Raw genomic sequence first — 27804 nt, 5'->3', positions numbered from 1 at the left:
AGTATTTTCTTTTACCACAAGAGGGGGCTAGAGAATTCTGATCTCTTCCAAGGTCTATAAAACCCTCCAACTGCTACTTCATAGACATTCAATTACAACAGGCCATAATACATTAAGGCATTAAAATACACATATATCCCAACATATGCCAAGGCAAGCACTACACTGGCATGCCCACCAGATGATCACCAACACCAACATCAAATAAACACTTAGGCATCTTCTAGTGGCTTATGTGAGGTTTTATGCATTAGCACCTCCCTCCTCAAAAGGCCGCTCTCTTGGTTAGGTGATCCCTTTGGAATGGAAAATATCAAGGAGTGTGATAAAATACCCAGGGAATTGGACAGTATGACAGGGGCAGAGTGATGTAGGGATTAAGAGAACTGAAATTTATGTAGTTTGGAAAAGTGAAGACTCTGGGGATAAATGTTCACAGTCCTTAAATACCTTCTAAAAGTAACAATATAAATGAATTAGGGGAATTACTCAGTCTCAGAAGATGGTATAGGAGAGAGCAATGGTCTGAAACTAAGGAGGGAAAAGTTTAGGTTAGACACGAAGAATAAATTAGTAATAACAGTTGGGCGGGAAAGATGTCCTGCAAAGGAAGGGTCCAAAGCATAATCGCTGTATTTGATAATTAATTAAATGAGATATTAGTAAGAATGATGTGAATTCATTAGAAGGGCTAGATTAGATAACTCAAGTGATTTTTTTTCCTAAGCTCTGACAATCTCTAGGCCCAACTACGTTCTTGGGCGTTCATAAATGTCTTGCAATGAGGATAATGATCATTTGTAGAGAGGAGAGCTCATGATCCCAGTTAACCCTATGTTTTGTTGAATAAAACAAAACCTGGGGTATTATTACGAAATAACGTAATTATAAAATTAACCATGACAACAATGATTTCTACCTTTCAGGGCACTCCATGAAAATATACCCCTCTATATAAGCTATCTTCTAACAGTTTATAGAAATAAAAAAATAGGTCTCCCAAAATTAGATAAAGTCTCCTATAAATGAAAACTTCCATGAAGGAACAACTCCCCTATGAATTCTGATCCCTTGCAAGCCGGAAGAACCACTGTTTAGCCTTTCTTCCCCACTAGACTGTGCATAGCTTGTGAATTCAATAGTCTTTCCCTAGCAGACCATAATATTCTATACTAACTGGTATTATTTTAAACAGCATTATTAATATTTCCTTTTTTACCTGAAAAGTTCTATATTAAGCCAAAAGAATTTATGGCTAGAAACAAAGACCACCAAAGCATGAAGAGTTGAATATATACATATATATACATATGCATATATTTGGCCTGAAATAGTGGTTGTACGCTTAAACAAAAGCCTTTCACGTTTAAGTGAACCTTAGACTTTGAGGTAAAACCAGTCCATGACTTTGGAGCTTGAGAAAGGATAGTCTGGTGGTTAAAATTGTCCCTGAGAATCCAGAACTTTGGAAGAAACTCTGGACGTGGTTGCCTTAGGTAAGCCAGCTAACTCTGCGGTGCTTCAGTGTTCACATATAAAACCATGTTTAATTACAGTGCATTTATGGATTTTTTTTAAGAACAAGGTAATTAAGCATGGTATATAAGATTTTCTAACCAACAACATGCACCTCTGATTTTTATATCAATCAGATACATAAGTGATACATTTACACTAGCAACCAAAACATTGCTTATTTCACTACCCTGAAACAACACTAACACCTTCAATAACCATACACTAGAACTTTCATGTTGCTATTAAACTTGTTGACAAGTTTAGAATTTAGAGAGAAACAAAGAATACTTGAGGCATTATCAAAGCGCCTTATCATTTTGCCAAGTCACGCATTTAAAAATCAACTATTTGTACTCAAAAACGACCACTGTTACTTCACCACTAATTATAATGGAAGCTCAACAAATATTTGACCTTACTAATAATGGACTTTTCCTCATATTCCCAGTCTGGAAAAGACTTCTACAACACTTTGGCCACAGCCCAGGTCAAAAATGATCTTGACTTTCTTCCAAATTACTGCAAACGCAGCCAACTGGTCTTTTTTTGCAAACTCTCACCCCAGTTATCATACTGGATGTCTAAATCTTCTTTCTGTAACTTGGTGATCTGCACCCTAATGAAAGGGATCACATCTTGTCCTTTTTTTGTGTCCTCCACGCAGCCTCTAAACTCATGAATGAATAAGGGCATTCGATATAGGTATTCAATAACTACTCTTCATTGGCAGTATATTAAAATCTATAATATGGACAAATGAGCCAAAAAAGATAAGTAATTAGTTCTATGTCAAATCAATTCAGGGACTTGTTATTCATAATCGTAATTTTTAGCGTTTATGGACCCCTTTATAAAATGTACTGCTCCAAAATCTTCCTGGGAAGAGGCTATGAACGTATACAATCAAGAGAGACACAAGTGTCTGAAGAACTTGACTGGGACTTTCGACAAACAGCTTGAGATCAGCTCTCCTGTAAAGCTGTTTGGGTGATGCGCTGAAAAGCATGATTAGATCACGCAGGTGAGGGAAGCCCCACAATCCCACGAGAGGAACAGTGTGGGCCAGGGAAAGGCCACTTCGAGGGAGGTGGTCTCTATTTAGGTACTGGCTCTGCCACCTGCTAGCCCTAACTGTAGGACCAAGATACTTAGCCTCTTTAGAATTTAGTCTCCTTGTCTGTAAAACAGAGACTACATTAGGTGATCACTAAACCTCTTCCAGCTCTAAAATTCCATGCTTTTATGTAGAAACTTGGGTCAAATTTGCAAGGAGTTTGTTTAAGCGAAAGAAGCATTATGGAAAATATCCAGCCAACAACATACGTGAAAGTGCTTTACTGGACACTGGACGGAAGGTTAGAGTTTAAACATGCACCAACAGCCCAACCATGCTAGGCTAAAGAATGAAAAATGGGCAGTTCATAGACAGATAATTGTTATTGTTTTTTTATTCTTCACAAAACATGCATAATCCTTGGTAATCATTTGTTTAAGTTATATAAATTACTGTCAACTTTTAAATCCAGTTTGTCATCTTCATCTGTGATTTATACCAGACTATATAAACGACATGATGTCTTAGATCTAATAAGACATTTATCTTCATGGAGGAGGCCACTGCAATCGTGAGTGACAGTTTACTTACCCTTATCACAGTTAACTCAACACCGTGTCCTTAATTCCTCCCAACGATCTGAAATCTGTTGGACTCACCTGAGGCCAATAAAAACTTGTTCCGAAATCCACTATACTTACGAAAGTATGTGCTTTACCGCAGAACTCAACTCTGTGGTCTCAAAACACAGACATGGGAAACAAGTTTTGTGTTCATCCATAGTACGTGCCTCTAAACACACATACATTAACTTCTATTCGTGTTGACAGGAGTCATGTGTGTTTATTAAAGAAAAATATACCTGCTAGCAACAAAGATGAAAGTAGCTGTCTGAAGAATAAAAAGAAAATAAGATAAATGTTTGCTTAAGTGTACATATGCATTATGTATGCATCTTTACTTACATGTTTACATATGGAGGGAGACACTATCTCGAGTCACTTTCATTATCTTCCTATCATAAAATAAAAAGGTGCTAAAAACTCCAAATACGTTCACATAGGTTATGTAATTAAAAAAAAGAAATAACACATGAAAAAAAGCAATGGGCCTGACCCCATTAGTGAGAAGGAAGCAAATGACTCACAGTTTTTAGGCCATTAACTCTTTCAGGCCACTAGGGTACCAATGACTGAATCTTCAATAGGTTTCTGACACTCCAAGGAAAACCAGAAAAGCACGACTACTGCCGTCAAGCTGATTTGACTAATGGCGACCCCAAGTGTTTCAGAGTAGAACTGGGCTCCATATGGTTTTCCGTGGCTATAACCTTATGGAAGTAGATTGCCAGGCCTTTCTTCTGAGAAGCCTCTGGGTGGATTTGAAACACCAACCTTTTGGTTAGTAGACGAGAGCAAACTGTTCATCCCATATTTTCCTTCAAAGTTGTCAGTAGGATTCAGCCTAGGATTTCCCTTGATTGGTAAGGCCACTTATCTCTAATCCCTGCACCATTAATTCACGTATCTCAGTAAACACTCTATGGAGTGCACTTTACTCCACGAGACAGTATAACATATACACTAAAATAAGTCCTTATGCATGACTTACAACTATGAGCTCTTGAACTGGTTTTTGAACAAATATTTTTTATACTCACTTGAAGTCTATCAGGGGTGCTCTGAGTAGGTCTAAATGACAAAACTAGCTTAATAAGTAGAAATTCTAGGGACAGTACTTCAGTTCAATAAGAGGAAAACTTTTTAAACAATTAGACCTGATATAAAAACCAAAAACCCATTGCCGTTGAGTCGGTTTCGACTCATAGCGACTCTACAGAAGAGAGTAAAATTGCCTCATCGGGTTTCAGGGGCTATAATCTTTACAGAAGCAGACTGCCACATCTTTCTCCCAAGGAGCAGCTGCTGGGTTCAAACCATTGACCTTTTGGTTAGCAGCCAAGTACTTTAACCACTGTACTCGGCTGCTCCTTAAAAAAAAAAAAAATTTTTTTTTTTTTTTTAGAGCTCATAAAAGTAACTAATAATATGACCTTGAAAATGTAAAACAAAATATGGAAAAATGGGTAAACCTACACATCTATTATTGGAGATTTTAACACAGTTTTTGCAACAGATACAAAATAAAAAAAATACCAAAACCATCTCTATGGAGTTGATTCCAACTCATAGTGACCCTACAGGACAGAGTAGAACAGCTCCGTAGGGTTTCCAAGGGGTCTCTGGTGGATTCGAACTGATGACCTCTTCATTAGCACACAAGCACTACACTACCAGGGCTCCGGGATATAACAGGCTTGAATAATACTGTTTACAAATACTAAAATAGTAAGAGTTTATTCAATAAATACTTCCGGATTACACATAACCCATAAGCATAAACTGATCATGTATTATGCCACAAAAGAAGTCTGAATAGAGTCCAAAGAATCATAATAACACAGACCATGTTCTTAGATTATACTGTAATAAAATTAGAAGTCAATAATAAAAAAAGGCTTAAAAAATCCTTAGAAACTAAAACGGAACAAATCAGAATAAAAACATCAAAGTCACTCCTAAATAACACAGGTTAAAGAAGATAATCATAAAGGAAATTACAAAACAGAATTCTCAATTATAATGAAAGCAGTACATATAAAATTTTGTAAGATACAGTAGTAGTATTTAGAGGATAAATTTTAGCTTTGAATACATTTACTTTAAAAATCAATATTGTATTCAGTGGAAAAGCAATAGGAGAATGAGATGCAAAGCCTACAGGTGTCAGTGTCTACAGGGGACAAACACTGGGCTAATCAGAGCTCTTCAAAAAGCAGCAGCTTTGGAATCTATTTGAATCCCAGTCCCCCCATGGATTAGGTATGTCATCGTTGGCCAAGTCACTTACTTTCCCTAATCCTCAAATTCCTTATCTATAAAATGAGGATAACTGTACCTTCCACACAGAGCTGGCATGAGAATTAAATGGATAACCCACAAAAACCACTTAGCACAGCACAGTGAGAACACAACAAATGGTTCCTGTTACTGGATGACTTTATCGGTCCCTCCAGCCCCCGAGTTCCATGATTCTGACTCTGGTACAATGGCATTTAAGACAAACTGGAATTCCAGCCAAAAAATCTAATTGATAAATTACTTTCAATTTTATTTGATAATACTAAAATAAGATTTAATATCTTCTTTCCATTAGTACTACAAAAGTCTGAAACGATCAACAAAAAGTCGATTATTATTCATGTTCTTAAATCTAAAATTGACTTGTATTTCAAAATGAAAATGAAGGCACAGAAATTTTTTTAAGCGCTAAAAATAAAGCTGTAAAAAACGAATTCTGTATTTTCAAAATCTTCTTTATATTTTTTAATGTATCTTTCAGAAGTGGCAAGGAATTGAAATAGACACTATTGGTACTTTTCTTTAATGGGCCTGCAATTTCTTTTAAACCAAGTAGCATATAATAAATTTATCAACAATAGGCTCTTCTTTTATTCATTATTTCTCTTCCCTAAAGATGGCTACACGTCTTCACTTTTCGAATTCTCTTCTGTTTCCCCTCTTTCTGAAGAATCAAAACCTTCTCTAACCTTCAACATTCTGATATAAACATAAGCTCTCAAAACATTCTTTCTCCTTTCTTTTCAGGTATATTTGTCCAATATCCATTCACTCGCCCTTTTTCTTTAATTAGAATGTAATAATACATATTACAGATTTTAGGTTTCTTCTAATTTTATTTTTTCTCCTTCCAGAAGGAGTCACTATGCCCTGTTTGTAGAACAATCACTTTCCCAATCCACCTTTAAAAAATTTTTTTGTACATAGGGGTTCTTCATTATGCTAATAAGTGTATATACAGTTTAAAATCTTTTATATATGTTAGACACGGAAAGCAAAGAGGTCTTGGGCTTTGTAGCTGGGTGGCTTTTGTAAAGTTATTGTACTCGGTGTTTCTGACTAAATTTTTCTCCAATATAGTAGAAATTATGACTCTCTAGGTTTAAATATTTAAATGTTAGGAGGTTTTCATTCTCTATGGTGGGGCTATGCTCTTGTGTACTTCAAAGGGTATAGCCTGTCACCCTCAAATTGTAGGCATTTTCAAAGTTAAAGGGGAAGAAATTATGATCAGGCAGCAACATGTTCTTGTTTTTATGCATGGTTTAGCCTGTAACCATGGTTTTCTTTTTTTGCTGTACACCTGGCCAGGTTTCTATATTCTTCTAGATCTCTTTGTAGTTTTCACAAAGGCACGACCCAAACACGACACGCACCATGGTTATTGCTTCTCATTGCTAAAGTTATTGGGCGGATGGGTCAGACCATGTGTCCTAATATAAGTTTAAGACACTGCTCTGGCTGCGGGGGAGGGGGAAGCAACAAAGCCAAAATATTGCCTGAAATATTTTTACATTTTAACGATGACCATTCATTTTCTAATAAAGATAAAATTTCAAATGTCTAAGACAATTATCACTACAAAGAAGGGTAAAGAAGAGTATCTTTTCTTCCTAAGGCATCACCTTAGCTATTTCACCAGCAAATGAACACGCTGACTTTATATTTGTTCACTTTTCTACTTATTAATAGTGTGTCTCCTCAACGAGGCAGTAAGCTCCATGAGGGAAGGGACTGCATCTACTTCTTCACCGCATATCTCACTTACAGCACAGCACAGTACCTTGCTATTACCTTGTACTTTCTGAATAAGTTTTTGTTAAAATAATGAATAAGAAGCAAATCAAGTGTTACTATTACCTACAGTGGTAAAATCTAATTAAACAGGATCTAAAATTTACTTAAAATTTTAACATCTTTATCACCCCTCTTTAATTTCATAGGAAATGTATGTACCTTCATTTCTCAGGGAGAGGGAACAAACATTTATTGTGCCTATTATGCACTAGTCAATGCTTTGCAGAAACTCATATTTAAGCATTATCTATCTTACAATCAAGTTTTTAAAACTAACAGATCTATTTCTACCTCTACCATTGGCTGTATTACTTTTTAATTTTATGTACAGAACTAAAAACAAACATCTATTAAGGAAGAATCTAATATTACAAATATAATTAATACTTCACTTATGGGGAACTACTACAAAACTAAGTTTTTCACTTTGAAATTTTCCAAAGAATAGGGCTACCTCTTTCAACACTAATTTTTTTTTTAATTTCAACTATTTTTAATGACAATACCTCTAAACATACTCTGTGTACCTGAATAGTCTTAATCAAAATGTCTGCAACATGAATTCACCTTTTTGGATAACTCAGATAAGGATAGTGGAATGCCTAAGAGCACAGGCTCTAGAACTTAGGTGTAAATTCTGGCACTACTTTTTACTAGCTGTGTGAACTTAGGTAAGTTAACTTCTCTGGGTCTTAGTTTCCTGATCCACAAAATAAATCCTAGTACCTACCTCTTACCTACTGAGGATTAAATAATAATATATGCAAAGTGCTTAGAACACAAAAGCAAGGCACTAGTAAGTATTCAATAAATGTTAGCTAAAAAAGTTTTGATTTATTAAGGCACTGAGCTCTTAGGGGCAGAATTTGGGCCATTTCGCTCTACAATACAAAATGGCCTCAGACTGTTCTATCTGAGTTCCTATATACATTTTGCTTTCTCTCTGGAGTTTGTTTTCTACATAAATTTTAAATTGTTTTTCTGTTCCTTACTCCAATATTATCTGTTAATTGAGCCTTCACAGTGCCCCTTCTTCTCATTTTATGCTTTATTCTACTGTAGGCTGAGAAACTTAAACACTCTACTGGTTAGAAATTTTTAAGAGGAAGAGTCCCCAGTGAGCACCTCAAAGGTTTTCCCAAGAATGAGGTACAGAAGTGATGATTTGGAACTCGGTAACATCTGCTTCAACTTAGAAGTCTTTCTGGCTTACTTACTGTGTTCTCAACTGGGGTTGGGAAAGCTGGAAACACCACATAAGTGACCTATGGATTAATGAGGCACTATTGTTTTTTTTTATTGTTAAAATCTGTCAAGCATTAGATTAATCAAAAACAAATGAAAGGCTGGTTTCTTCATGTTTTGCACTGTTAATCTTCTACAATTACTAATCAGCTGCTAATGTAATTATTAAGCTTTCAATCCATACAATGTCTTTAGTGCAATGCCTGAACCAATGTAATGCAGTAGTTACAGATCCCAAGACCCAGTTTTAAAAACCTGGATATTACTAACTATGTTAGTATACAAATATCAAGCAAAATATAATGTGTCCGTGTGATTAAATCTGTAGTTCTAAGGAGTTTAGAGCTTGATGAAAGGAGAAAACGTGTAAATCATTTAAAAGGTTAAATGAAATAACAATTAAAATAAAGTAACTAATCAAAATGAAAAGGGAAAACAGGGACTATGAATTCTCACAAAATAGCAAAATTATAGGGAAAAATGGAAAATTTGGAGATGAATAACGAGAATAAAGAATAATTTACCAATTTTAATCCCATTCCTAAGTGAATAATATGCTTCCAATTTAATATTCAATTTAATAGTATCTATAGCTTTTTTCATCCCCTGAGAAAGGCACGACAGAGCCTTTGATAAGATAATCACGTGCATCAGTGAGGATCAAACCTTCTACTCAAGCGGCCAGACACCAAAAGAGACATAACACAGGAGCCCTCCCCTTGGGAGATGAAGACATGAGCCAGAAACTGGCAGCCACCAGGCCAAAATCCTTACACTCGGCTATCTTATATTAAAGATTCATATATTTTTTGTTGTTGTTCCACTCTATTACATACCAATGTATATTTTAACATTAAAAAAAATTTAAAACAGTTGAATTATTTAACTCCTCCCATTCCCAAATCTCCAAGTAAAATTGATGCCCCAGAAAGATTTGCCTTGTGGTTCTTGTGGCTTCCGCTTCTCCTGGAACAATACCAATACCACTGGGGGTATGTGAGTAGCGTGAGTGAAAACAATATCTTATTACAGTATGATGAGCTCAGGGATCTCAAATGATCCACAATAAATTTAATAATCATTAAATGGAAGCTTCCAATTCTTATGCAACTCAGTGAAGCTAAGAGATCTGAAGGAATAGTACACAGCAATTTTAAATTCCTTCTTAGCTTCTGAGCTACAGTTCTTAGAAAAAGGTCAATAATGATGTCTTCCTACTCCAATGTGAAATTACTGTTTCCCTAAATACATTAACTTCAGAAGCACTGAACTACCCAGGAGGATCAGCACCACAAAGAAACAAATAGTTGTTCTTTATGAACTAGTTACTATCAATGCTGAGGGCCCACCTACAGCTGCTTGATCCCAAATGACAAAAGATGACACTCACCCTCATCCTGATAATCTGACAAAAAAGGTGCCTCTGACAAGAGGGAAGGGCCATGAGTTCCACTGTGATTATCATCAGAGCTGTCCTGTCCAATGTAACTTTCAGCTTGGTCTCCCCCTGAGGGACAAAAAAGAAAGCAAGGTCATTCTTTGGATATCTTTATAAAGGTATTTGTAGATCTCTTCTGCTATTCACACACACACACACGCACACACGCACACACACACAATGTATCTTACTTGATGGGCACAGCCACCACCATTAACATATAAGAAACAGATAAATAAGCTCACAAACTAACTTACCTGGACAGGAAATTTTCTACTCAAGTAACTATCTAACTAGAATTTAAGAACTACTAGCTTAGAGTAGGGAGACCTCCTGCCACTAAACAGAAACGTTTCCATTGTATCACACTTGAAACAGAAACACAGCTATGTAAGTATGTATCCAATTATAGGGCATCTCCACTAATTACAATCTTTATCCTGAATGCCTCTTTCTCTTTATATTCCAAATGAAATAGAAGGAATTACACAAAGGGTTAACTTTTTTTTTTTTTTTTTTTTTTTTTTTTATCTTTTGCCCATTTATTTTTTTTTTTTATAATAACTTTTATTAAGCTTCAAGTGAACGTTTACAAATCCAATCAGTCTGTCACATATAAGTTTACATACATCTCACTCCCTACTCCCACTTACTCTCCCCGTCTTGAGTCAGCCCTTTCAGTCTCTCCTTTCTTGACAATTTTGCCGGCTTCCCTCTCTCTCTATCCTCCCATCCCCCCTCCAGACAAGAGTTGCCAACACAATCTCAAGTGTCCACCTGATATAATTAGCTCACTCTTCATCAGCATCTCTCTCCCACCCGCTGACCAGTCCCTTTCATTTCTGATGAGTTGTCTTCGGGGATGGTTCCTGTCCTGTGTCAGCTGAAGGTCTGGGGAGCATGGCCGCCGGGATTCCTCCAGTCTCAGTCAGACCATTAAGTTAGGTCTTGTTATGAGAATTTGGGGTCTGCATCCCACTGATCTCCTGCTCCCTCAGGGGTCCTCTGCTGAGCTCCCTGTCAGGGCAGTCATCGATTGTGGCCGGGCACCAACTAGTTCTTCTGGTCTCAGGATGATGTAGGTCTCTGGTTCATGTGGCCCTTTCTGTCTCTTGGGCTCTTAGTTGTCATGTGGGCTTGGTGTTCTTCATTTTCCTTTGCTCCAGGTGGGTTGAGACCAATTGCTGCATCTTAGATGGCTGCTTGTTAGCATTTAAGACCCCAGACGCCACATTTCGAAGTGGGATGCAGAATGATTTCATAATAGAATTATTTTGCCAATTGACTTAGAAGTCCCCGCAAACCATGTTCCCCAGACCCCCGCGCTTGCTCCGCTGACCTTTGAAGCATTCATTTTATCCCGGAAACTTCTTTGCTTTTGGTCCAGTCCAATTGAGCTGACCTTCCATGTATTGAGTGTTGTCTTTCCCTTCACCTAAAGCAGTTCTTATCTACTGATTAATCAATAAAAAACCCTCTCCCACCCTCCCTCCCTCCCCCCCTCGTAACCACAAAAGTATGTGTTCTTCTCAGGTTTACTATTTCTCAAGATCTTATAATAGTGGTCTTATACAATATTTGTCCTTTTGCGTCTGACTAATTTCGCTCAGCATAATGCCTTCCAGGTTCCTCCATGTTATGAAATGTTTCAGAGATTCGTCACTGTTCTTTATCGATGCGTAGTATACAAAATATAATGTAGCAAGGTCAATATTCTTTCCTTCTCTGAAAAATGAGAAAAGTAAAAATAGAGAGAACCTAAGACTTCACTGGATTTCATTCCTATTTAAATCACTACTTGTTTTCCAACCTTAAGAAAGTTATCTCTTCGTAATTCTAGTTTACAGCCTATACAACTGACCTCTTAGGAATTCTAAAAGCCCTAAGAAAGTAATATTTGTTCTGTAAAATGGCTTTGATACAAGTTAATGTATATGCAATACTGAAATATGCAATTAAAGTACTGCTAATCCCTTTTGGGTGTTTTCAACATACATTGGATTATATTTTGTAGAAGTGGCCAGTGCTATTACGATACTTTAAAAGGTTCAGATGGAAGATGTGTGCTCACTCAGAAACCGGAAGAAAAGGCTCTGCATTGCAAATGGCTCTCCTTAAAATCCCCCAAACAGAGGCACAGTCTGTTGATAAAAGGACCTCGACAGCTGCTCAGTTCATTTCACAAACATGAAAAGGGGATTTTCAACTGAATTTAATATTATCTCAAATACTAATTTCCAAAGGAAATCACCAATGCTAATCTCAGTAAACATTGTAGAGTTTTGGCCCTGGATTTCAACTAGGGAGCAGTGAAACCAAACAACCTACATAGAATCTGTATTGCCTCACTTTAAAGGTTTATTTCCTACAATTAAACTAGAAGGATAGGGAGGGTATAAAATGATTAAAAAAAAAAAAAGAATGGCTATTGCCTTCTCTTTCTATAAATCAGATGATCATACCTAGAGTCTCTTCTACAAATGCTCAATGTAAGTACATGTCCACAGCTGAGTTGAGCACCTGGAGATACAGGACTTTAGAAATAAACGGTAGCATTTATTGTGGGGAAGAAAAGTAAAATTTAAAAAATCCCACAGAACAGTAGCTGGCTGAAGTCAGAAGAAATGCTCTCCTTTATTAGTTTACCCCTGATCAGTACACAACAGCTTATGGCAATGCTTAAAGCATGACTGTGCAATTTCCATTATAGTCAGAGAAATTCTCAAATACTGAACTGAGGGTTAAAATGCTGAAGTTTTACATCACTGCAGACCACTGAAATCATATTATCAAGACGCTCTAAATGGACTGCCTGGCAGGTAAAGTGAAAGTGAGCTGCTAGGTTAAAAGGAATTTTTTATTTTGAGCCAAATCAAAATCCATTAAAAAGAAGCAGTAGTAGTAGTTTGGGTTGCCAAGCAAAACTTAACATTTATAAGATAAACTGAACATTCTAGGCTCAAAGTTTCTGCTTGCTTTAGAAATCCGGCAAATCTACCGCTAAAGAAAAAGAAGGCCTACTCTTACACTAAATTAGGAAAACTATGGGGCAGTTCTACTCTGTCTGATAGAGTCCCTATAAGCTGGAATCAACTTGACAGCAATGGTTGTTGTTGTTTTTTTTTTTAACTTATACACATTACAGCATTCTGGGCTTTTTAAAAATAAGTAGATCAGAGGGGGTTATGTTTTGTTTTGTTATCTTTTTTTTCTAATTAACTTTTAATTTTGGAAGAATTTTAAATCTATGAAAATATGGCAAAGAGAGTGCAGAGTTCCTTCACCAAGCATCCCCCAATGTCAACTTCGAATGTGACTAAAGTATATGTATCAAAGCCAAGACATTAACATCGGTCCATCGCTATTAACTGAACTACAGACTTTCTTTGGATTTCATCAGTTTTTCCACTAATGTCCTTTTTCTATTCCAAGATCCAATCCAGAATATCATATTGCATTTAGGGCTTCTGTTTTTAAACTCTCATCCGAAATAACTGCCTGCTTTTGGCACCTGATTTACTAACCTCAGATGGAAAAGTCAACTTCATATGATTCCTACGGTTTCTACGTATAGTTACCTGAGATGGGCTTTTAATAGCCACCCCTGTGCCAAACGTAAGACTATGCCTCCATAAAGTGTACAGCAACAGATTTATACAGCTGAATGCAGCAAAACGAGCCTGGGCCAGTACTAAAAATGACTGCGGTGAAAGAAAACATTTAAAAATATGTTTTACATCCAACCATAATTAGTTCCTGATGATAGAGGTGTTGTTATAAGTGTTTTTAATGTCATATAAAGTGGCCCAACTCCCTTGGGCACATAAAAACAAGTCTCTAACACTATATAAATAGACACTGCCATGTAATTAAAATGATTACAACTACTAAAGATGCGTGGGTGAAAGTTTTATAGGAGAACCAGCGATTACTGCGGTCATTTTGGATTTAAGTTTAGAACATCATTTTTCCTTAAAACATAACCAAAAGTGTTCTCTGGATTTTTCTACAGCTCTGACAATCACAGTTGCAAGAGGCCACTACCATAGTCCAGTGGGATCAGACATAAACGATCACAAACTGAAGTGACAGACATTTCTACTCAGCAGCTCTACAATTAGACTTAGGGGCTCCATCTGCTTAGAGTGGCTTTCTCACAAGCAAGACCCCTTGCCACTAGAGACATACTTTCCCACTGCAGCTCACTCGGAATCAATATATTTCTATACAGATATATATTCTAACACACCATATCTCCATTAATCACATCCACTACCATCAGTCCTTTCTCTTTGTATTTCTACCATTATCTGGGGGAATAATATCAAGGGTTCGACTGCTATTAGCTGGTAATTTGCTCCTCCATCCTAAGTGTCATAAGAATTGGGCACAAGATACACTCCTTAGTATATTCAATGGCAGGTTCTCCACCGAGTATCATGCTGAGGGGCCTATAAGAGGGATGATTTCTCTATTCTTTCCTGAAAGTCAAACTCAATTTCTTCATGCTCCATAGAGTGATAAGTTGGGAATTTCTGAGGGTTGGAGCTGAAAGATAAAGCAGCTTTGTGTCAGGTGTAAGGTAATTATTTGCTAGGGTTTCTGTGCTATTTGTTTTTATTCCCTGTGTTTTCATTAACAGTTAATGAGTTTTCCCCCTTAATTCTGAAACAATAGCTTGGCCACTAGAACTTGGCTTTTTCTGCCACAGATTCAACCAGCTGTTGCTGCCCCATAAACTTTATGGAGAAGTGAATTAAACTGCTAAAAACTTTCATTTCCTAATTCAATTCCAAATAAAACAGGGGGAGGGGGAATGAACCATGATGACATTCCCCTTGTAGCTATTTTGACTCACAGCAAACCTTCCGGTCCTGAACTTGCAGGTACTATTTAGGGACAAAAACAGGCCATTTTACCAATGAAGCGAGAAAGAAAGGAAACAAGAAAGCAGGTTAAGCACCACAAAATATGAAAATAACAAATAACAGATAAAACATATAAATATGTTTGCTTATTCAATATATAAAGGCTCAATTTTTTTTGCATGTTAGTCAATTCATCGTTTTATTTCTCTTCTAATTGTGAGCTTTACTCACATATCAAGGCTTTGTTCACATCTGCAACCAGCAGTTTACGTGGCTGTGGTTCAAAACTTCCTAGGGTTTGCTATTACTTCCCCAAGTATCTTTTGATAAAATAAGAAAACTGAAATGGATACACACTGTTTGCAATTTGTTTTTTTTGTTGTTGTTGTTTTGTTTTTATTGTCGCTGCTGGAAGCGAACAGAAGACGTCTGACTACTTAATACAGAAGCAACACATGAGCAACACAGCTCTCTTTAAACTAATAAATCCTCACTAAAAATAAAGGTCCCTGATCCAGATCCAGTTAGTTTTCAGGCTTGGTAGCATTAATATTGCCATATTTCATGGACCAATTTAATAGTAATGCAGTTCCCAAAGCTGAACTGTGTGGTAAGATTAGCAAAACTGAAGCTTATTATTCCTTATTATAACCATTCACCTAAGTTATCGAATATAACATCCAACTAAAAAAATATCTTGGGTACAGATGTGCCCATATGTGTGAAATGTTAAAAAATACTACAAAGCACATTTGTAACACCCAAGTTAAAGTTCTGTCAACACTCGCATTTTAAATGACATACCTTTTCACTCACACTCATGCATTAGAAAATGTATGGTGTTTCCTACAGACCATCTTAGAGGCTTCGCCATTTTCTAAATATCCATTTGGATTTGCGTGGTTAGTTCTTGTGATTAATTCACACGTAGTGAAGGTCTCAAATTCTTCTTTGTCCTATACAGTCTGACTTCCTGCCCATCTCTTTTTTTTCTCCTACGTTTATCCATAACTCAATGTATAAATATTCTTTTTCTCCCAAGGCCCTGGCAGTGAGTGTAATAGTACTGAATGTCATTAGGTCTACAGGATAAATGACAGGCCAGGTAAAAGGAGTTTCCATTTATCATTCTTTTAAAAAGTTGCTCCAATTAGATTTTGACTGTACACAAAGTAAAAGCAGCCTAAGTTTTTTAACTAAGGATACTGTCTACTAATTACACAATTATGCTAAGAATAACAGACTTCTTAAGAACCTTCAGGGACACCATTTTCTGAGAGTAGGACAGCCTAAATTATCAGAAATGAAAACAAATTAATTAGATGCTCTTAGAACATTCATTGCAACACCAACTGTGAATCCAACAACCAAAAGGGCAGCACAGCTTAATAATACTCCCCAAATGAACTGTACCTCTCAGTGGTGGATGGAGTGGGAAAATGCTAGCTGAGTCAACAGAAAAGTTCTCTGCCCCACCCCCCCTTCCAGGAAATGGTCCTTTGCGATGCAGTTTTTCATTTTGACCAGTAGGGTGAGCTGCAGTGTACAGCATCATCCTAATTCTTAAAAAAAAATATATATATATATATATATATATAGCAACTAGCGAACCCTTCTGCTCTTTCCCCTCCCCCCAGAAAATGCTGTGATTTTTTTTTAACCCTTCTTAGGTTTCACATAAACACATAACTCCTGGACGTTAACAAACTGGAGGGCTGGCAGCAACAAAATCCAAACCAGATAATTGTCTATGTGACAAAGCACACTTCATAAAGCCAATTACAGCCTGTCAGCAATCATTCTGGCTTTACACTAACACATTCCTTCTACAACTGTTATTGGTCAGCTGGTACTAAAATGGAACCTGCTGAGTTAGAGTATTTTCAATAGCAATGAGATTTTGACAGAATTAAAAACTTGTAAAGCTAGATATTTGATAGTATGTGAATAAATATATTGTAAAGTGAATCATATCCATATAGCATCATAGGACAACCAGGCACTCCTAACTTGGAATTATGAGTTCATAGCTCTGTCTTCCTTGGACCACTGCATTCCCAGTCTTTAATTCTTTTTATGAAGCTATGCAACTGAATTTTTATTGACATATAGGAGAAAGTCACCTATGATAATAATAAAAATATAATAGCTTACTGAGCTCTTACTGGGTATAGGCTCTGGGTCAAGGCTCTTCCTGTACTATCTCATTTAATCCTCCAAATAATCCTGTGATATATTATTATTCTAAAGCTGCGGATGAAGAAATTTAGACACAGAGGTTAAATAACTTAACCAAAGTCACTTAAGTGACTCATGAGTGTCAAAGCCAGGCTTTGAACCCACCCTGTCTGATTATTAAGCCCTTGTTCTAATCCATTGAGCTGTACAGGCTCCAAGTCTGCACGCTTTATAAATGACAATCACTACTCAAAGGTAAAACATAACTGAGTGACGGCAATGACTTGAATTTACGGCATGATCTTACAAATTAGTATTTTTTTATTTAAACAAAAAAATTTATAATCAAAACATAAATTATTAGTAGTAGTAGTAATAGTAGGTACAGGGGCTGTAACTGACAGATAAACCCCAATGTGGCCAATGATTTGGTCAAGAAGGAGCTGGTCCAATTCAGCATTTCCTTTTAAAAATATTTTAATTTTATTCATCAGAACAATAAGTCCTTAAAGAAAAGCAATCAAATGTTAGACATTTGAGATGTGGCTTCCTGAGGCTCACGGATCCAAAGCTCATTCAATATAAAAGTCCCCAGAGAAATCCCTAATTTTACCCTGTGACTTTTAGGAATTCAGATAACATAAATCCAAATATTTTACAGTGATATTGTTGTAGTGATTTCTTTAATACCACTTTTTTGGTAGGAATTTTTTGTTTACAAAATTTAATACAACTATTTTGGGCTCAGTCAGATCAATATATTAAAAAAAAAAAAAAAAAGAATTTCCCAGCACCTTCTGTTTGAATCCATTGGATCCTGGGTATTTTGACCCTACTTCATATAAAATGAATCAAGCTGTTCCATACCCAAATATGGCTTTGACTTGGCTTGGTTCAAGAATTTATTTTTTCCCCCTGATACCAACATGTTTTAAGTCTTATAACAGAAAAATGCTTTGAAAAATATATAATGCCACATCAAAGTGGCTATTTTATTCCTATTGGCTCATCTTGGTCTCTCCTCTCAGCTTTTGCTTTCCTTTTCCCCAACAAACTGTAGATGACTCTAGCACCTACTTCTAATCTCAGGGCATTTAGGATTAGTGGCCCGACATAACCATCAAGAAACTTCTAAGAGAAACTATAAGGCAAGCTGGATTCCAATATTCTGCTAAAAAAGAATGGGACTGAGTAAAGAGAGTCCTGCTCTTCTACACAATCTACAGGCTACAGGAACGATATAAGAAATGTTCTACAAATGTCCAAGTAGTAAAAATAAAACAGTGCATATACGACAGAGAGCACAACAGAGAACCCCTGAGGGAGCAGGAGAACAGTGGGATGCAGACCCCAAATTCTCATAAAAAGACCACACTTAATGGTCTGACTGAGACTAGGAGAATCCCAGCAGTCATGGTCCCCAAACCTTCTGTTGGCCCAGGACAGGAACCATTCCTGAAGACAACTCATCAGACATGGAAGGGACTGGACAGTGGGTTGGAGAGAGATGCTGATGAGGAGTGAGCTACTTGTATCAGGTGGACACTTGAGATTGTGTTGGCATCTCCTGTCTGGAGGGGAGATGGGAGGGCAGAGGGGGTTAGAAACTGGCAAAATTGTTTCAAAAGGAGAGACTGGAAGGGCTGACTCATTAAAAAATTAGGGGGAGATTAATTGGGAGTATGGAGTAAGGTGTATATAAGCTTATATGTGACAGACTGACTTGATTTGTAAACTTTCACTTAAAGCACAATAAAAATTATTTAAAAAAAATTCTGATGACAAGAAGGGTAGGAATTCTGAGTAATTACATATGGAAGACAGAACACCGTCTAAATACCAGGAACAGGCTCTGCTCCTGGTAAACACTACAAGCAGAAAGACTGCATATCTCCCTTTGGAAGGATGGTCAAAATTTTGGTGGGTGATGAACAGACTCCATTTGTGTAACACATTTACTTCTGGATGATTCGTGGATGATAAATATTTATAGCTCCATATGGATACTCAAATGCTATCAATTAAACTTTAAAAAAATGTTTTTTTCTTTTTAGAGAAAAAAAAAAAAAAAACAGTGCATCTATAATAAAGAATGGATTGTGGATTAGATTAGCAGGCCTGAAAATGTGAACCAGCTTTTAATTATCATGTTCAAGAAAGGATGAGTTTTCACTGTAAGGACAATACGCCTTCAATGCTACTAATGCTCTGGGTTTTCCCATGTCCCACTCAACTGCAAACAAGGACTCCTGTTAATGCATGCAGTGGTAACAACCCCCACCAAACCTCTCACTATCACACAAATCTTAAAGAGTTAAGGAGAATCACTTTTAAGTTTAGGTAAATACCTTTTAGAGATGAATGGTGTTCAAGAACTTTTTCTGGCTGGCTTGTGTGTGTTAAATACATGTCAAACTGACAAGGAGGACAGACAGGTTTATATGATTGGTTCTTTCACTATTTGCCTTAAAGGAGTCAGCAGTAACTGGAAGCTTCATTTTACTTCTTATATAAATTCCTTTACCTATAAATAAGCAGAAACCCTGGTGGCATAGTAGTTAAGTGCTATGGCTGCTAACCAAAAGGTTGGCAGCTCGAATCCACCAGGCACTTCTTGGAAACTCTACGGGACAGTTCTACTCTGTCCTCTAGGGTCCAGGGTCACTATGAGTCGGAATCAGCTCAACGGCAATGGGTTTGGTTTTTTTGGTTTTATAACTAAGCCGTCCATTTCCTGTATTAGTAATACTTCAGCCATTCTGGTGAACAGTAACTATTAAACAAGTTTCTGGGAGAAGTATGTGTTGAGGGGAAGCATAATGAAAAAAACTAATGCTTTTTCATGGAGTTGGACCCATCCGTCACATTACTTAGCCTTCAAATATCAAGCAAATTCAATGGGTTTCAAGTTCAAGGGCTTAATCTACTTTAAAAAAATAGTTTAATAAGAAGAACCAAAAAAGTTTGTACTCAAATTAACCACACATTTCAATATTTTGGATCCAGAACATGAAAAATCATTAGAAGCTGAATTCCTGAGGTAGATTAATTTTTACGCCAAAATTCTGTGTTCAGAAAATGTACTCCTTGCCTGATCTAAGGAAAATAGTTTATAAATTATCTAAGAAAAAGTTTATGAATTTTTTTCTCAACAAAAGTCCCCAACTAATCAGATAAACATAAGCAGTTACACACTTATCGATCACTTGATATTCCTTGCCATTTAGATAAGGAAAAGAATCTGAAGTTCTATGAACTTTATTTTACCGCACTCTGATTTTTTGTGTGTGGTAAAATACACATAGCATAACATCTACCATTATAAATCATTTTAAAGTGTATAATTCAGTGGCATTAAGTACATTCACAATGTTGTGTAGCCATCACCATTATGGAGTTCCAGGACTTTCATCTCCTACCTATTTAGCAGTCACTCCCCATTTTCCCCTCCCGCCAGCCCCTGGCAACCACTAATCTGCTTTCTGTCTCTATGGATTTGCCTATTCCAGATATACTTCATATAAATGGAATCATACAATATACAATATATGGCCTTTTATGTTGGCTTCCTTCAGTTATCCTGTTTCAAGGTTCATCCATATTGTAGTATGTGTCAGTACTTCATTCCTTCTTATAGCTGAATAATATTCTATTGGATGGCTATACCACATTGTGCTTATCCATTCATCTGCTGATGGACATTTGTGCTGTTTCCATTTTTTTGGCTATTGTGAAAAAAAAGCTGCTATAAAAAGTTGGTATACAAGTATCTGTTCAAGTCCCTGCTTTCAATTCTTTTGCGTATGTAACTAGGAGTAGAATTATTAGTCATATGGTAATTTTATGTTTAGCATACTGAGAAACTGCCCAACTACAGTGGCTGCATCATTTTACATTCCTACCAGCAATGTATAAAGGTTTCATTTCTTCACATACTTGCCAACACTTGTTATTTTCCGTTTTTTTTTTTTTTTTTTAATGGACATGCTAGTGGGTGCGAAGTGACATCTCAATGTGGTTTTCATAATGGAAACCCTGGTGGTGTAGTGTTTAAGTGCTACAGCTGCTAACCAAAAGTTAAAATCCACCAGGTGCTCCTTTGAAACTCTCTGGGGCAGTTCTACTCTGTCCTACAGGGTCACTGTGAGTTGGAATTGACTTGATGGCAATGGGTTTAGTTTCTTTTTGGAATGGCTAATGGCACTGAGCATCTTTTCATGTGCTGCTGGCCATCTGTATTTCTTCTTTTGAGAAATATATGTTCAAGTCCTTAGCTCATTTTTAAATTGGTTGCTTGTCTTTTTGTTTCTATGAACTTTTAATTATCACATATAAAAAGACTGAGATAGGGTTAAAAAAAAGTACTCATTATCAGTGACCATTTCAGAATTCACTTTTAAGAGATAAGTCAACACACCTATATATTGCTAATTCTCAAACACTAAAAAAAGAGAGTGCTGCTATTTTATACTATCATCAGGGCCTCACCCAAAAATTCATATGTAAAAATAAATAAATATAAGTGGATAAATAAGTAAATAAAACAATTAATGAGATGGGGTGGAAAACTTGAATAGATACTACCGAATCATGATTCTACTGAAAAAGAGTGTGCCACCATGTTAAATCAAGTGTTTGGTAAGCTTCTTTATTAAATTTAAAAAGTTAAGCATGCTCAGAATAAAAACCTCAAGTCTTACAAGGCGGCACATAATGAAAAGCACATCTCCTTCCTCCCTACACACAGATGGTCCTTCGCACCATAGACGACCACTGTGAAATTTCTTGGATATTCTATGAATTTTCTATCTAAAGTGTCTCTCTGTACAGGGTGTATGTTTTTGCTTTTTATTTTTTTAATTGGTAGCATTTTCTTGTATCCATATTTTTCTCATAACCATTTATCTTAGAAATAAGTAACCTCGCTTTTTATTAATAACTTTTTAAAATGAAAAAATAATATATGCACATGGTGAAAATTTAAATGGTACCAAAGGATATATATAACAAAATTCTCTCTTCCACTCATACATATATCCCCCTCCCCAGAGGCTACCACTGTTAACAGATTCTTGTATTCTTGCAAAAGCATTCTATAAACAAATAAAATATGCACACGTACACATACACACACAGAGACAAACTGTACACTGTTTGCCCAAACTGCTTTTTTAACATAACGATATGCCTTGGAGATCATTCTGTGTTACACATATATAAAAAAACCAAAACCCGTTGCCACTGAGTCAATTCCAACTCATAGCGACCCTCTAGGACAGAGTAGAACTGCCCCATAGAGTTTCCAAGGAACGCCTGGTATATGCGAACTGCTGACATTTTGGTTAGCAGATGCAGCACTTAACCACTACACCACCAGGGTTTCTTATACATATATATGTACTATTTTCTTTTACACCACTATACAGCATTCTATTACATTAAAAAAAAAAAAAAAAAAAAAAACACAGATTGCCATTAAGTCCATTCTGACTCATAGCAACCCTATAGGACAGGGTAGAACTGCCCCACAGGGTTTCCTAGGAGTGGCTATGGTTGGCAGCCAGGCTCTTAACCACTGTGTCAACCAGGGGTAGCATAATTGAGTCCTTATTGCTGGAGATTTAGGCTGTTTGGTGTTTTTCCTATTTTAAACAATGCTATAATGAACATGTTTGTACATAATATGTGCAAGGAATAAAGAAGGCAGCGCCGCCTGATTCTAATGATTACTTCTTTCACTTGCATGAGTCAATTTTTTTTTTTCTTATGTCTCAATATTATCTACTCTACAACAGGAAATTTAGAAAGGACACAAAAATCTTAGCAAATTTTAACTTTAAAAGGGAAAATGTGAGTCTTTTTACTGAAGAAACAGTAGTTGCAAAAAATTAGTGTATTAATTTAAAAATACATTGTCACTCTAAGAAATTAAAACACATACACAACAGGACATGTATAGGATGTACAATATTTGAAAAGGTATCAAAGTCAGTAATTAACTTCAAAAAACAATGTATATGTTTATCCCCTTTCCACAGATTAATTTGTATAAAATATATAGCACATAAAAAGGAAAGAGGGAACATGACTAAAGGAAGCCAAGCCACAAAAGCAACTGTCAAGATTGTTGATGCTAAAAGGTTGGGTCAAAGCCAAAGGCAGGAGTATTCATCCTGTGTATATTTCCCTCCTATTAAATCCCCAGAAGACATGTAGAACATTCTAGAAGACTTCTTTTTAAAAAGTAGTATAGGTTAGGATATTCCAGGTTCATAGCTAACACTTATGTTTATAAAATATTAGCATTCCAAGAATAGTGATAGAAAGATACTTAACAATAAATTACAAATATTGTAAATTCAGACTTTTTCTTACATTTGCAAACACATCATAAATTTAGGCTGTGTTTCTTTGTATAAATCCTACTTACAACTGTGCTAAAACCTTTTGGCATGAATGCAAAGGGAATTTTCATAAATAAAACTTAGTAAAATCACTGTACACTCCATTAATTCAAAAACACTTCTCTTCAACTTCAAAGGAAAATCCCTCTCTCTCTCTCTCTTTTTAAGTGAAAAGATGGTGTTTCTTTGCTGCTTTAATGGTTTGCTTCTTGTAGTTGTCATAACTACATGCTCCAAGTATGTGATAGTAAGGGACGAGAAGTTAAGTGACATCCGTGCTTCGATTCAACATATCCCAGACATTATAGAGCAACAAGCTCATAAATCTAACCTCTAAAGTGCCTACCAATAAAAATTCTGCACATACACCCCATAAAGGCAAAGCTTCCAAACACACACATGGCAGGTTGCATGGCCTATACCAGGGTTCAGCAGGAACAGATGAATTTTATGGAAAGATACGTGTAATATATATTGTCAGAGTTCCATACATGCATTTACTTGACTAGACCTACTCTGAAACATAAAAATAATACTTGTTACCACTTAGTAACTACCTTCCATGTGGCAAGCACCCTTCATGCATTCATCATCTCATTATAACTCATTACAAGTCATAATAACTATGAAGTACATGTTATTAGTGGAAGTTTTACAGAGGAAGAAACTGAAGCTCTAGAAGGTTATGTCATTTGCCCTAGCTCCCAAAGCTTGTGAGTAGAGGAGCTGGTATTCAAATTCAGGTGTGATTTAAAAGCTCATGCTCTTTCCATCACAAAACACTAACTTTCTAACATAGAGATGGAAATTAAAAAAAAAAACCAGCACACTATTCTAGGTATATTGTGACCAAAATACTTAAAGTATCTTATGCATTTAATATACTAGGTGCCATGATAGAATAAGAAAATAATGCCATGTTTTTCTTACTAATCCCAACCTGGATTTCTTTTGCCTTTAACTTTGTATCATGAAAAATTTTAAACATACACAAAAGTAGGCAAAATAGTGTAATGAACCCCTATGTACAACACCATCCAGCTTAAACAATTGTCAATTTATGGTTCATCTTTTTTCATCTGCACCCTACCTCTTCTCCCCCTGCCATATTGTTTTGAATAATATGTCAGACATCATATCACTTCATCTGTAAATACCACAGCACGTTTCTCTTTAAAATAAGGACTATTTAAAAAACCAAAAGACGTAACATTATCATTATCACACCTGAAAAATTAACAGTGGTTTCTTAATAACATAAAATAACCAATCAGTTCAAATTTCTAATTCTCTCATACATGTCATTTTTATAGTTTGTTTGACTTAGGATGCAAAGAAGGTCCACAAATTAGTTGATATTCGTCTTAAATTGCTTTTAATCTATAGTCAACCTGATTTTATAATAACATTTTCTTTATTCACTTTGACTACTGATTTTGCCAAGCTATATTTTTAGGGATCAATTTGCTTTGACAAGAAATATAGGCTTGCCATTTCAAAATTAAAATTTTAAGACTCATACAGTAGGAAATTTTCATGTTGAAATGTTGGATATTTTTCTCAGAAACCCTCTATATCACCCATGCAGATATTCAAAGTTGGCATTAATATTACTAGCCTACATATACCATTACCACAAATGTGAGTGACCACTGAACAAAAAATCTGATTTTATATACATATATACACACATATACACATGTATATGCGTGCATATATACATAAACATACATACACACACATATAGTATTCCAATGGTCTTCCTTAAATTTTTGCTTCACTATTGTGCCATTTGTTTTAACTCTGGGCCCACAGCAGACAAGTCTAACATTCATGAGGATGTTTTTATAGCAATAAATTTGAATTATAAATATTATACATTAAAATCAAAATTTTGATTGATTAAACTATAACTGACAAACTCATTTTATAAAGGGGAAACTAAAACAAAATGAAGGAAATCAGTGATATTGTAATCAGATTCAAAATGCAAAATTGATATTGTTTAGACAGCTGATCAATATCATCTTCTAGATATCTGAAGAATCACCAAAATGGTAAAAATTCTATAGCAAAGATTCCAGTGACTTATCTTTGTAATTTTAAGTAAAACAATTAAGTAGGAAAAAAAATTTTTTAAGTAAGCAGGACTTGAATTGTCAAAGGAATCTTAAGTGTTATTGTAAAATAAAACTAAAAATAGAAAGGCTTCCCCATGTTCTCCAATCATATTTGAAGTAACTAAAAGAGCTCTTTCATTTATGCCCTCTCTACACTAAAGTAATAAAATCTTTGGATCACGTTTTCTTTTCCCTATGTTTAATTATTTTTTTTTAATGGACCTCATTCAGGAAGTAGGCAACAGACCAATAAGAAAACTTGCGTGGAAATATGAGGGAAAGACTTACCATTAACACTATCATAAATATAAACTATATTTCCTTATTGTTTACTACGCCGAGGCACTGTGCTGGGCACTTATACAAATTAATACTAACCTTCATAACAACTCTGAGACAGTCACCATGATGAAGTTTTGTGGCCTCTGGAACTGCTAATAGGTACAGGATCTCTTTTTGGGGTGATGAAAGCGTACTGAAATTAGATCGTGGTAATGGTTGTACAACTCTGTGGGTATATTTAAAACCACTGACTTGTACACTTTAAAAGAGTGATTTTTATGGTATGTGAATCATATCTCAATACAACTTTTTTTTTTTAAGGGAGATGGTAGACTCTGAAGTCAGACTGACCAAGTTAGAATCCTTAAGTTGCATGACCCTGACCAAGTGTAACTTCTTTATGCCTCAGTACCTGCATCTGTCAAATGGATATATTAACAGTACCTATTTTTATCTTATAGGGTTGTTTGGTTTTTTTTTTTATCTTATAGGGTTATTCTGAGGGTTAAGTAAGATAACGTATGTAAAGTACTTGGCACAGTATCTGGCACATTTGAGGTTCAGAGACGTCAATTAACTTGCGAAAGTCACAGAGCCATTAAATGGTAAAGATGGGATTTGAACCCAGGTCTGTCAGACATCAAAGTCCACAATCTCTTTACCATGCATATTTCTTTTCCAGAACAGGGATGAGACTCTCCCTAATACTATCTCATGGTCCGTCCTCCATCACATTAAACCTGGGATTAGATGGAACGATAGATGAGAAAACCTTTGCTTGATATTCCTTCTCTAAGCCTGGGTGGTTCATCTCTCAAATGTCTTTCTTTAAGTGTTTCTCCTTCAGAGAGCACTGTACCAACTCATCACAGACTTTACCATAACCAGATGTTTAAATATGTGCTCTTAAAGGAGTTTTAAAAGCAATGCATCTTTTATAATTAAGGATTATTTTCCTTCCAGTCCCCAGACTCTGGTTAAGTTCAAATATCCTGAAGAAACCAAGCGTCTAATTAGGCAAGAACAAAGAGTTAATAAAATCCACACTATCATCTTCCTGCACAGAGGCTCCTGCCATGTATAAAAATGCTAAGAAAGCTCAGACCCATCATTTCTGTCTTCTCTCACTTCCACCCCATACTACCTAGTCTTTCAGTGTTTTTAAAATTCTTCTGCCAGCTGTTCTTTCTTACATATTCCTATTCTTTTCAGTTCTAAATTGTCCTGCAGATCCTTATATAGACCTATCACTGCTCCCACCCACCACCCCACCAATTTTTGAAGCACACAATCCACTAAGATCTGATCAAAAGGGCAAGGTAAAAGATACTCCCTTTGCCCAAAAAGAAAAGAAAAAAAAAACAGGAGGAGCAAGGCTGGGGGCAAGATGCAATGAATATAGATTTTTCTATTTGATCTTTCTTTGCATTTACTTCCAAATGAGCAAAGATTTTGCTAAATATATTCAATCATTGTTGAGAAGCAAATACCGCTTTCTGTTCTAAATAAACTATTCTCAGCTGTGCCCTTGGCAGCTCTACCTCCACCCTCACTCTAAGAGAGAAAGTATGTGTAGAAGTTTCCCTGTGTTGGAAAATGACTGCAATGCCATTATTACAAAGATCTGGTAAGACGCACCCTTTGTCTTTTTTAGCCCTATAGAGACTCTTGTGTTAAATTCCAAAATTATTTTCTCTTCTCAACACATTACTATACCACATCTCTGACACTAATTCTTTATTTCTCCTTTAGGTAATTAATTCTACCCTCACAGTTCCATTCATTTCTGCCAGTTCACATTCATGTTCTGCCCCTTGTGGATTTTGGTTAACATCTGTTAAACCCTGAACTATAGGGCCATTCCCTGAATAGCATATCTCACATTTGCAAAGCAAACTGTTACATATACTTCTCTACCAGTCAATCTATGTTTTCAGCTATACATGCTTTAGAATAGTGAGATATACAATAACACCACA

General features: G+C 36.0%; 1 protein-coding gene across 1 annotated transcript in view; it reads right to left on the bottom strand.

The window, feature by feature from the left end:
* SKAP1 (src kinase associated phosphoprotein 1) overlaps nt 1-27804 on the bottom strand; it is a 298649-nt gene that overhangs the window by 192953 nt on the left and 77892 nt on the right. Inside the window, exon 4 of the mRNA XM_049861482.1 lies at nt 9926-10042. Coding sequence (XP_049717439.1) covers nt 9926-10042 — 117 coding nt within the window. The remainder of the gene's footprint in view (nt 1-9925; nt 10043-27804) is intronic.

This window comes from Elephas maximus, chromosome 19, assembly GCF_024166365.1.
Source record: "Elephas maximus indicus isolate mEleMax1 chromosome 19, mEleMax1 primary haplotype, whole genome shotgun sequence".
Lineage (NCBI taxonomy): Eukaryota > Metazoa > Chordata > Mammalia > Proboscidea > Elephantidae > Elephas > Elephas maximus.
The sequence above is the reverse complement of the archived record's forward strand: the minus strand, read 5'-3'. Positions and strand labels throughout refer to the sequence as shown.